This window comes from Odocoileus virginianus, chromosome 1 (genome assembly GCF_023699985.2).
Source record: "Odocoileus virginianus isolate 20LAN1187 ecotype Illinois chromosome 1, Ovbor_1.2, whole genome shotgun sequence".
NCBI lineage: Eukaryota > Metazoa > Chordata > Mammalia > Artiodactyla > Cervidae > Odocoileus > Odocoileus virginianus.
Window position 1 is genome coordinate 67,065,633 of NC_069674.1, and position 12,796 is coordinate 67,078,428.

The window sequence follows — 12,796 nt, forward strand, 5'->3', positions numbered from 1 at the left end:
ATGCAATTGAGCACAAAATTTGGGAGTTGAGCTTCCTAGAAATCAATTCAAAAATAAAAATGAGTTAATTCAAACCCATGATCTAAGAATGTATCAATTTAACAGGAAAATCCTTTTTAGTGCTAAATGCTTAGGTAGACCTTTTACCAACTCAAATTTTAAGGACCATTGAATAGTTTAATGTATAAGTCTTAAATATCAGATTTTAGAAAATAAAAAGAAGTTTTGCATATGGCTGTTTATTCAAGCCAGACTTCCCAAACTTTTTACATCATGGCATACAGAAAACGTATATGTACAAAAAAGATGGCCAACCCTGAGAGCCAAGGGGATCAACGTAATAGTTACAACTTGTGACTGAAGCATGCCAGATGGGAAGCCTTGATGTCAGCTATCCATAATATCCTGAAGCATGATGTTTTTTTTAATATTTCTTTCTAAAGATAGGTAAGAGAGTCCAGGCATGTGACTTTCTGTAAACTGACTCAGTACTAGAAACTAGAGTAATCAATAAGTAGTATGTTCTTTAAAAGGTTGCTTCACTCTCTTATGTCACCCAAGATCTTTGTAGAAAATTCAGGTATAATAGCACTTGAGATATAATAAACCTAAGGTTGTTGATTGAAAGGGGAGGCTTATCCTTTACTTTACCTATGTGTACTTGGCAAAGATATTTTTAATGCCAACACAAGAGCCTGAACTTGTATTTTTCTCAAATGCCTTATGTGTACAAAGTTGGATTTCAGAAAAAGTGGGGTCACAAGTGTTTCAGATACCTTCTTTGGATTAGCTCAAACCTTTTATAAGTATTTAAATATTTTGGAAGCCTTTGGGTTTGGCACTACTAAATATGGACAAGTTGAGAGATTAAGAGGCACTGGGCTCACTGATCTTCCAGTTATCTCTATGTACCATTAAAAACAACCTTAATAAAACTCCTGTAAAGAGGTGGTTGGTTGGCATCACTGACTCAATGGACATGAGTTTGGGTAAACCTGGGAGTTGGTGACGGACAGGGAAGCCTGGTATGCTGCAGTCCATGGGATCACAAAGATGGACTTGAGTTTGGGTAAACTCCGGGAGTTGGTGACGGACAGGGAGGCCTGGCGTGCTGCAGTTGATGGGGTCGCAAAGAGTCGGACACAACTGAGCAACTGAACTGAAAGTTACTTACTCTGAGTAAGATGGAAACACAGCAGTCCCAGTTGGATGATAAAATGCTGCCCTGAGTCACAGAATCTTAGCATGCTAGAGGACATTAACCAACTACTTATTTTAAAAGGCATGGGAAAAACCATGATTTGAAATTTGCTAGTTTAAGATTAGATAGATATTTTTTATAGTCCTGCCTCCCATATTTGATTGTTTATTCCATGTGCATGTATTAAGACAGTGCTTATCTTCCCATTTGCTAATGCAAGACAACCTTTATCCAGGTGCTTGCTTTTTTTTTTTTTTTAAACATTTTGGCCCTACTGTGCAGTGTGTGGGGACTTAATTTCCCAACCAGGGATTGAACGTGTGCACCCTACAATGGAAGTACAGTCTTCACTGCTAGATCAGCAAGGAAGTCCCTATCTAAGTGCTTTTAAAGTTGTGTCACAGTATGGAGATACATGTTCTGAGGGTTTCACATAAGAACAGTTCTTTTTTAAGTCATTTAAGATTTTCTGTCAACCCACCCCAGTTTCCACATGAGAAAAAGAATCTTTAAAGGAGTGTTTAAAGTTTGAATAGTAACACCTTCTAGTATCTATTTAGGGAATAAAAAATTAATGACTGATTAGTGTATAATTTTTTTAAATCCTGGGTTTTTTATAGCTACCTTCTGTCATGAGGCAATGGTCAATCTAGATGTGTTTCAGAACTTCACCTCTGGCTGACAGTAAGAGAGATTTTATGTTACCATCTAGCATATACTTGCATGCAAGCACCCTCAGAACCATCACACAAACGTGTGCCATGAAACAGAAATTACTTTTCCTTTGTGTGATATTCTCTGGTTTCTTTTGCATCTGGTTATTTTAACCCATTTAATTGGTTTCATGATGCACTAATGTTTTGCATCCAGTGGTTTCTCACCCTTTTCTCAGGGCCCTCTATTCTTATACTTGGGCTGCTCCAGTGGTAGGGGCTGAGTTTTGTTCCTTTCTCCATCTGTAAAGATGTGTGCCCTTTTCTCCTGGAATGCTGGTACCTGAGCTTCCTTTGCAGATTCCTCAGCTCCCAAGGCATTGGCACAGATATAATCAGAGTAGTTGAATCTTGCCTATGGAGCCTTCTCTATATCTTTAATTCATTGAAAAATTCTAAAAGAGACTTACCTACCAGTGTATTCCTATAGTTGTTGGCTTAAATTTCAACATTCAGAAAACTAAGATCATGGCATCTGGTCCCATCACTTCATGACAAATAGATGGGGAAAAAATGGAAACAGTGATAGACTTTATTTTGGGGGGCTCAAAAATCACTGCAGATGGTGACTACAGCCATGAAATTAGAAGATGCTTGCTCCTTGGAAGAAAAGTTATGACCAACCTAGACAACATATTAAAAAGCAGAGACATTACTTTGCAAACAAAGGTCCATCTAATCAAAGCTATGGTTTTTCTAGTAGTCATGTATGGATGGCACAGTTGGACTATAAAGAAAGCTGAGCACCAGAGAATTGATATTTTTAAACTGTGGTTTGGAGAAGACTCTTGAGAGTCCCTTGGACTGCAGGGAGATCAAACCAGTCCATCCTCAAGGAAATCAGCCCGGAATATTCATTGGAAGGACTGATGCTAAAGCTGAAGCTCCAATACTTTGGCCCCTTGATGCGAAGAACTGACTCCTTGGAAAAGACCCTGATGCTGGCAAAGATTGAAGGCAGGAGGAGAAGGGGATGACAGTTGCTGAGATGGTTGGATGGCATCTCCGACTCAATGGACATGAGTTTGAGTAAACTCCTGGATTTGGGATGGACAGGGAAGCCTGGTGTGCTGCAGTCCATGGAGTCACAAAGCGTCGGACACGACCAAGCAACTGAGCTGAACTGATTCCTACAGATATATTGAACCTACAGAAATCTTTTGGATTGATTCTAGTGCTTTCTCAGTTGTTTGAGCGGTTTGGACACCCTTTGGTAAAGATTTTAGGATTAAGTGGATCAGGAAATAAAGTGAAAGCATAGTATACTCTGGGGTTCAAATCTAACCCTGTCTGGAAAGGTTTTAGGACCTGTCTTTGGAGAAGAGAGATGCCAGTTCTGCTGCCTCTGCCTGTAAACGTGGTTGGGCAAGGCCCTGGCCCTGCTAGTTTCTCTGCAGTTTTCCTGAGAGGGGAGTTGACTTAGGACAGCATGCCCATGTGGAAGTCCCACAGAGGCCCTTCCTAGAGAGGAGTCAGTCAGTACAGAGTCGTCTTTATTCCAGTAACTCACTTTTAGGCCCTCCTCTTGCTTCCTGCAAAAACTTGTTAAGAGGTCCATGTCGTCTCCAGAATTCAGTCCTGAGCAGTTGCAGTGGCAGGGCCCACTCTTGTTCATCTTCTTGTCTGTGCTATGACAAGGAAAAGGCATCATCTAGTGGTCATTTCCATAATTGATCTGGACTGTTGTTCCCGGACTGAAGATTCTGTCATATCCGAACCAGCTCAGTGGCCATCAGTAGGAAACTGGCTAAAACAGGCCACATTCATCGGATCAAATATATGCAGCCAATTAAAAATTTATACTGTTAGTTAATGTCCAAGAAAAAGAAAAATACTTCCTGATGTTTCACAAAATGAAAAAACAGGCTACTCACCAGTATATACAATAGGCATCCCTACTGTTTTAAAAATAATGACCTGTGGCTTTGGAGAGGAGAAGTCAAGGATGAACATCAAAATATTACCTTTGGAGAGTAGCATTGTTTCTAGTGATTTTTTAAAAAAGAAATTTCTTAAATTTTCCAAATTTTTTGCTTTGGTTCTTGTATATTTGTAGTTAAAAGTGTCAACAAATATATTTAAAAATTCCTCTTACAGTATTTCTCCCATTTAAAAATAACAAGTGAGCCTAAAAATAACCTAAAATATACTAAAATATTTTATAGTAGGGGGTTGGGGGGCAAGAAAGACAGTCAGACACCCACAAGAGGGGCAGCAGGCCCAGTGCCAGGGAGGGTGACAGAGCCGGGCGGGGCGCTGCCAGTCTGGACCTCAGGTGCAGCCTTCCCTCCCCCTCCCCAGACGCCCTCGCCTTGGCAAGCACCCCCTTTCCCCATCAGGCCGCCATCTGCCTCAGGGCGTCCTCCTTGATGGTGATATTAGTGGACTCTTTAATTAGGCCGGCCAGTTTCTTGCACGCATTTACATTTTCCTGTCTACATTAGAGTTTCTCAGGCAGCAGGAATCTTTTACCCCAGAGAGAAGGCTGCCTCAGAAAGCTGCTAACATTAGGGATGTGCCCCTGGGTATTTGCATTGTAGCTGCACAGAGGACACATGAGCCCCCATCTCCGTCCATCCCTCTGCAGCATGGTGGTGTCCCCCAAGTGGCATTCGTGCGGGCCTTCCCTCCGCCTGACCAGGGGCCTGTCTATGCAGATCACTATAGACCCTGCCTTCTAGCAGGCCCCAGCGTCCCCACTCCCCAGGGAACAGCCTGGTCCCTGAATTCCATCCACAGCTTGCTCTGCTCAAAGCCTCCTCAGGTTTAATGAAAAAGCAGTGAGAGCTGTCAGGAGATAGGGGCTGTTCTGATGGGTCTGTTAGCACGCGGGGCGCTGGAGAAGGGAGACCGTCAGTAACTGATGGTGTAGCGTTCACGTCAGCTGTCTTTAGCCGGAGTGGTAGTGAGGGGTTCCCATAGCTACAGTTTACCTCCCTGATCACCTGATGCTTGAGATTCAGAGCAAGGCCTGGCCTGTGAGTCTGCAGACCCGAGGGTGGCTGTCTCCACAGCCTGCAGGATGAGCGCTCCCAACCCCAGGACCTCAGATGGGTTCTGTTCCTCCTTTCCACTTAGGCCACGCTCTGCAGTCACGATTTCCGCATGGTTTCTGGGTTCTTAATTCCAAGTTTCTAATGTCAGCGTTGGAGCCAGAAGGCAGCCACATCTGGGGCTTCATTTGCTTTGCTGTCTGCCAGTACTTCAGCAGCGCCGGGAGCTCCCGGGTGAACATGCAGGGCTGGACGTTTCATTTCTGTCATCTTCATTCTAGCAGTCGTTGTTTCGTCGTATATTGTATGTTAGCCTGTGCTGAGCGTTGTCCCGGGATTTTCTCCTTCCATCTTCAGGACGACAGTTGAAAGTTGGGGGCTCATTCAGTTCTGAGGGGTCAGTTTTCAGACTGCACGTGTGAGAGCTGTGAGCTATGGGGCTGCATTTGAGACTCCTGGCCTGCCTGACCCCACCGCCCATGCTCACAGCCACCATGCCCGACGTCTTATTCCAGAAGTTCTCGTTCATTCTCACGGGGACGGTCCTGGATGTGAAACATCCAGGAAAACATGGGAAAGTGTTAGACTGTCTAGACTCCCCACTCTGGCCGTGCCCTCCTGATCTGAAATACCCTGTCTCCCTGACTTCTGCTGCAGACAGCCTGCCAGGAGATGCCTCAGGAGTCTTGAACCATGTGTGCACTTTTATTCCTAGAGAATGTCTAAAATCCCTGCCTCCTTTCCACCCTAGTCCCCTGGGACAGACAACCTTGGCCTCCAAGACAGGAACCTGGGGGGCCTCTCACCTCTCTGCTCTGAGCCCTGACTAACCCCCAGGCGTCAGCCTCCTGCTTTCTTCTCTCCTGGAACACACACGGCCCCTCCAGCCACTATATGTGAATCTCTTCCCGCCTCCGAAACCCCCACCATGTCCAGTGCAGGGAGAAGGCCTGTGTCCTCCCCGCCGCCTCATTTCTCTGCTGATTCTGGATCTCAGGAGTCTGGCCTCCTTCCTGGCCCCTCACCAAAAGCAGTTTGGAGTGGGGGTAGCGGCAGGCAGCACGCAGCACAGGCCACCTCAGACACTGGCTGTGGACAGGCGAACAGGAGGACTTGGGTCTTACTCCACTTCAGAACTGGCCTTAACAGAAGACTGACAGCTGCACAGATCCCTTATATGTGGAGATCTCTACTAGAAGCATAATTAATTTTTCTAATTAACCTAATACTTGATTAAGACTACTAGCTGCCTTTGAAGTTTAACCTTGAAAGCACTGCTATTTGGAGTATTTTTCTTCAGAATGATTTTGTGGCATCGGGCTGTCTGCATTATGTAACACCTTAATTTGTTTCCGTTTGTTCCTTGTGTCACCTCAGACGGTGATACATTTCTTGAACTCCCTGGTATTTCAGATCCCACCTGCAGTCAGGGAGGATGGGGCTTTTCCTGCTCTATTCTTTCGGCTTCTTAAAACAAGCACCAGAAACAAAATGTCTGCGGTCAGTGTTTACAGGTAATTGTGTCAGTGAGGCATAATACCAAATCAAATCCAGTTTTGCTTCCCATGGCTTTTTTGGCAGTCCTGTTAGTGGCTACATTTGGTCTTGGCAGAAAAAGAACATCTGTGACTCAGAGCTCCAAAGGGACAGATGATTGACCAAAAGATGCTATTTCAAAACGAGCTGATTTCTCCCAGGCTTTGCCCTATGCTGGTGTCACCAACAGCAGCGCGGTGCATAGCTCAGCTGGGCTGCTGGACGGGGCACGTTTCAAATTGTTTCTCCCTCCCTGTCTCCTTCCCACTCCCTTTCTCACCTTCTTCCCTTTCCACCCTTGTAGTGTTTGTACTGATGGATGGGACTTCGCTGGCAGTCCAGTGGTCAGGACTCGTCACTGTCACTGCTGTGGGCCTGGGCTCAATCCCTGGTCAGGGAACGAAGATACTGCAAGCCACACGGCACAGCCAGTGTGTGTGTGTGTGTGTACCAACACAGATATTCAAATTACAAAACTAATTGCTGTAGATAAGTTTCAAATTTGACTTTAAATTTCCTGAAGCCAAAGATAAAAGAGGAACAGAATCAGCTATGTAATTCTCATTTTCAGAAAGAAGAAAATGTATCAGTTCTTTGGAAAATAGTTCAGTGTTTCTTAGTGTTTCATTCTAAACCATTTGTACGTGAGGCTTCAGATAGCACCGAGAGAGACTGAGGACCAAAATGCATGGTCACCTTCCTGTCATGGCAGAAAGGATTCCATCTGGCTGCTTTTCAGTGAGTTGAGGACTGTCATAGAGGACTGGCCCCTGCCCTGGGTCTTCTGTCATCACCCAGGGTTCTGGGTGAATCCTACCATGTCACATGCCATAGCAAAGAGTGGGCTTTACTGGGGCAGGGAAGGATCCTCACCAGACCAGGGGCGGCTGGAGAGAGGGGAAGGCATGAGCTCCCCTGTCTCGGCACATGGCTCTGGGTGGCCTTTCACATGTGCCAGACCTGCAGGGTGAGCCCATGACCCAGTAGAGGAGCCCCTCCTGACTGGCTCTTCCCCCTATTTAGTTCTAACCTGGAAGCAGTCACGTCAGTGGTGCTGTTGACCCCTGGCTGGACTTGGAGGATGGGAATGTCAACTGCGCAGCACCCAAGGACCTCAGGCTGTGAGGTGTTTTCAGCTTCCCCTGCCAGAACAGGGGTCTGCCGGCTGTAAGGAGTGGAGCTCTGGGGTGCAGTGTCATCCCCTCCACCCAGAGTCAGCTTGCAGAGACCTGAGACCATGCCAGTCATCACCCCACAGGACCTTCAGGTCATGCCAGGTGAAAATAATTCCACGAGAGAGTGTGATGAGATGGTTCAAGTAGGTGGGTGACTGGGAATCCACTTTGACCCATAGAGAGAATCTGGGGTTCCTAAATAGATACTAACTGCATAGCCTTTAGACAATGTACTGGAAACATTCATTTGCTCAGGTTATCGCATAGGAGCTATTGACAATTTGAAGTTGTGCTTTCTCCAGGGGTCTTTGTTTCTCTCTGAGAATAAGTCCATTCTAAAAATAGACACATAGCTGCTCCAGTTGATGTACTGAAAGAGGCTGCCTGGCAGAATGAAGACGTTTGAGTCTGTGTTCCGCCCTTTCCTGGCATTTATTTGCTCTCTTCCTCCGAGTTTACTTTTCTGTAAAATGGAGATGTAACAGTGCCTCCTCATAGGGTTGTTTGGAGGAATAAACGCATTCACATTTATAAAGCTTTTCATAAGTGCTCTATGTAGTTAAAACTGGGAGCTTTGCTCCTATGGAGATGGGATCTTCCATATACAAGAGAACAACTTACAGGAATGCCTCCAGGCAAACCAAAAGTTCCTGCAGCAACGTTTTCATACCTGAGTAGGTGCTGAATGTGTTGCCTACAGCTCTGCAGCATAGAACCCTGTGAGATGATTGACCTTGAGAATCTTTGAGGTGAGCGTACTGCCCGAGGCCGTGGGCAGACCCTAGTCCTACTCCCACGGAGGACCTGGTTCAGAGCTTCATGGATGTCTGCTAACAGCACAAGTGAACTGAAGAGTAGCTAAAGACTATAGAACAGTTGAAATTAGAAAAATTCCTACAAGGGATAAATTTTACTTGTTTAGTCACTCTGATTGTTTAGTCAATCATGTCTGGCTCTTTTGGGACCCCATGGACTGTAGCCCACCAGGCTTCTCTGTCCATGGGATTTCCCAGGCAAGAATACTGGAGTGGGTTGCCATTTCCTTCTCCAGGAGATCTTCCCCATTGAGGGATTGAACTCATGTCTCCTGATTGGCAAGCGTATTCTTTGCCTCTGAGCCACCTGGGAAACCCCCAATTTTACTTATAGAATAGTTAACATAAAGACATTCTTTCCACTAATATTCTGGATCCAGCCAGAACCAGCTGTCTGGTGAGAGCTCTCCTGACTCTTGAGTGAGCCGTCAGAGTGGTGAAGAAGCTCGTCCTGCTTTGTGCAGGCCCTCAGCTGTAGACTGGAGTAAATAACATGGGGTGAAGTGTGAGGCCAGGGTACAGAGCTGGTGTACAGGCTTCAGAATCTCTGCTCAGTCAGATGTTGCCATCTTACCTCTTGAGATTCAGTCTCTACAGCTTGGCCTTTATCTGAGCCCAAAGCCAAGGAGGAGTCAGTGAAAATTTCAAATTATTTTTGCCAGCATTTTGACAAGGTAGTAGATGGTAAGTAACAGGGTAGATTTGCCTGAAGTTTCCTGTAAAATGCAAGCAGGCATACACTGGAGATATTATAGGTTTGATTCCAGCCCACTGCCTCACAACAACTCTCAGAGTAAAGCCAGTCACATGAATTATTTGGTTTCCCAGTGCATATTAAAGCTATGTTTAAACTATCCTCTAGTTAATTAAGGATGTAGTAACATTATGCCAAAAAAAATAATACATATTTTAATTTAAAATATTGCTAAAAAAAGATGCTAACCATCATCTGACATCACAGAGCAGGGTTGCACAAACCTTCAGTTTGTAAAAAAAAAAAAAAAAAAGGCTAACAAAAACCCCACCAAATCTGTTAAGCACAGTAAAATGAGATGAGTCTCTCTTGGATGGTGACACCTAGACACACGGTGTTTTAGAAGAGTGGGATGTCCAGTGAGGTAATAATTTCATATATATAAGGATATAATTGCTCTTTGAAAAGCTGCATAGAAAATGGTTGAATTTATCCACATTAGCTTATAGCCCATGGAAGGATTATATACAAAATAAAAGCTGAAAGTTTTGGCCACCATTAGAATCTTTTAGTTAGAACTACTTGAAGGCTTTAACTGTGTGCTTTCATTTTAGCCTTTCAGATGAGCTCTAAGAGGGGGTTTTGCTGAATCACCTTGAAGTAAAGTCAGACCCAAAGGCAGTGAGCTGGGGGCCAAGGAAGGAGCTGAAGGGAGGGTCAGCCTACGTGTGTGTGTCAGGCCAAGAAATGGTTCAGAATTATCCAGCCTAGGAAGACTGCTATTATTCATTCTATTATGTATTATGCTATTACACTAATGCTAATATGCTGTTATGATTCTTCTACTGAATCACCTCTTTCCATATTGAACAGCATTAAATGATTTCTACATTTCCTTCATTTAGACCCCTGCTCTTCCAGACAAGTGAACATGTGGCCAGCAGCCCTGCGCTGGGGGACATAATTCCATTCAGCATCATTATTCAGTTTTTGTTCACAAGAGCACCTCCTGAGCTGAAATCCCCTTTCCAGGTAAGGAGGTGAAGTCAGAATCCTCTTACTCGTCTTCCTTCTGAACTCAGTGAATGCGGGGGACTGCCCCCACCCCACCTCTAACTCACTGAAGGTTCTGGCCTTCTGCCGAGAGAAGTCATGAATTTGTGTCTTAGCAGCAAATGATTCAGGAAGGATGATTCCCACTATCCAGGCCCTACTTTCTCATCAATGTATAGATCACCTGCCGCATCTAGAATTAGCCTTTTAAATAACAGTGATGCGTGTAATTTATGTTCATAAAGCTTTTTTGACAGAGGCCCCGTTTCTTTTGCCGACCCACCTTCAATTGACAGACCCGAACGGCTCCCTGGGGTTGGGAAGGTGCACCAGGGGCCGTGCTTCCCGCCTTTGGGGCCAGTGTCTGGGGTCCTCTGATCCCAGGAGTCTCAGAGATGCTCTCCGAACCCGCGAACGCCCACAGGACAGGACGGGGTGTAGCCACTCTCCTCTGACTGCATTTCCACCCGCAGAGGGCAGAGTGGTCCCACGCACGCTTCTCCCAGTGGCTGGATGATCACCCTTCTGAGAAGGACAGGCTCCTCCTCATCAGGTAAGGCCACGTGTGGCAGGCGCACCTGTGTGTTCTCGAAGCCCAGGGCCTGGGGGCACTGGGGAGCAGTGGGGCCCAGGTAGGTGTGTGCCCATGGTGCACCCCCGGGCCTCACCTGCCAGAGCGCCGCCAAGGGAGCTGGTGGGCCCATCAGGGTTTGCTTTCTGGTTCCCTTGCATCTGCTAGGGCTGTCCTGTGCCTGACGCAGCCCCAAGAACCTTGCACTTTGAAAACCATCCTCGGATATGAAACAGCTCCTGGCCTTGGCTCTGCATTTTCTGCTTCATTTCCATGGGGGGCAGTTACTGAAGTGGTGGAGTACAGATGTGAGTAAATGTGGTGCGGTTGTTAGTAGACACCCAGCAGCCTGGTGCCTCTCAGCTGTATTTATGCACGTGAGCAGGCACATGCAGACACACACACCCCGTGCAGCCCCCACCCCCACACACCCCACGTACACACCTGCCATGCTCAGGGAGGGATGTTTCCACTGTCACGTATACACAGATACCGCACGCCCCTGCATGTGTGCGTGCACACACTCTATGAGCATACACACACAGACACACACCATGCACCCCCCACCATGCCCAGGGGGGGACGCTTCCACTGTCACGTGTAACTTACTAAGCATCTCTCTCGCACCAGCGCCGCTCCTTTGACATTTCTCTCACCAAGACCTGCCGAGACCTCTTAGCCACCAAATCCCAATGTTTCTGTTCTCTCAGGATCACTCTGCAGCTTTAGCTGAAAGTGACACCACTTCCTTCTTAAAACTCATCCCCTGACCAACTCCACACATTTTTGTGAATGCCCACTGTGTGCACGGCCCTTAGGACACAGAGAAGCGGAGACAGGCCCCGCCTTCTCGGGTCTTCCCCGACCGCTGGGTCATTGTTCCTGCTCCGACCTCTGTGACTGTTTTTCCCTCAGTCTCGTTTGCTGAGTTGTCTTCTGTCCACTCCTTGAATGCCATCGCTTCCCTGTGTGTCCCTGGCCCCTTTTCCTTCCTGTCAGTCTGTATCCGGTTCCCCGGTGAGCTCACTCAGACAGTGACTCTAGCGACTCTTCTGTCCTGTGACCCCGGGACTGTGGCTCCCCTTGGATACTCAGGGTCTCAGGCCGGCAAACTTGCTGTTACATGTCACCACTCAAAATCCCACAGAAATCTCAACCTCTAAATGTTAAATCAGTTTTCCTCTCAAACCTGCTCATTCTCCTAGACTCACTATCTTGGTTGGGGTATCACTGTCATCTGTAGTCAGCCAAGTTAGAAAACCTTGAAGCCATCATTCACCTCCTTGGTCACCCTCATTCTCCAAAGCCCGTCAGCTGTACCTCTTAAATCACTCTGGGAGCCATCCTCAGCTCTTCGAAGGACTCCTAACGCTGCTGGTCTGGGGAACAGCACCAAACACATTCACTTAGGCCTGAACTCGGGGTGAGTTGGGTTGTCCAAGGGTAGTGTGGGGCTCATGTGTGAAGCGATTCTCAACTGTGTTTGCACCCGGGAGTCATTTACAGAACTCTGAAAAATCCTGGTGTTGAGACCACACCCTCAACTCCCTCAGAATCTCCGAGGTTGGGCCGTGGCGTCAGGGTTTCTTAAAGTGGCTGGGCAGCTCTTTACAGTGTAGCCAGGACTAAAACCAAGTTGCCAGGTGAGAGATCCCACGGAGGAAGGAAGCTGTGGGAGGTCACGGGAGGAAACGTCAGCCCGCCAGGTCCTGGGAAGGGAACCGAGCTCAAGCTTGATGACTGGAGCCCAGGGGAGCCCCCCGCCAGCGCCTGTGTGGATAAAGTGGAGGTTGGCCCGCACCTGCTCTTCTTCCTTGCTGGTCTGTTACCCTCTCAGCTAAGAGCATCTGATCCAGAAACCGGGCAGGACGCGCGGTGATCCTGTCAGTGTCAGCCTGGTGTCTGGTTAAAGTGGTTTCAGAAAAGGCTTCCGGTGGAATGAGGGACTCTGCTTGGGGCTGCCGTGGAGGCTGTGATGTCTGTGAGTCTCCCCTGAGGCCCACAGACTCGCCCAGCTGCCACGCACCAGCTGATAGAAGAGGACG

General features: G+C 46.9%; 1 protein-coding gene across 1 annotated transcript in view; it reads left to right on the top strand.

The window, feature by feature from the left end:
• The window catches only part of COG5 (component of oligomeric golgi complex 5), a 268,380-nt gene that overhangs the window by 248,657 nt on the left and 6,927 nt on the right, over window positions 1-12,796 (top strand). Inside the window, 2 exon segments of the mRNA XM_070469136.1 lie at window positions 10,033-10,159; window positions 10,654-10,733. Of these exon segments, the coding sequence (XP_070325237.1) occupies window positions 10,033-10,159; window positions 10,654-10,733 (207 nt within the window).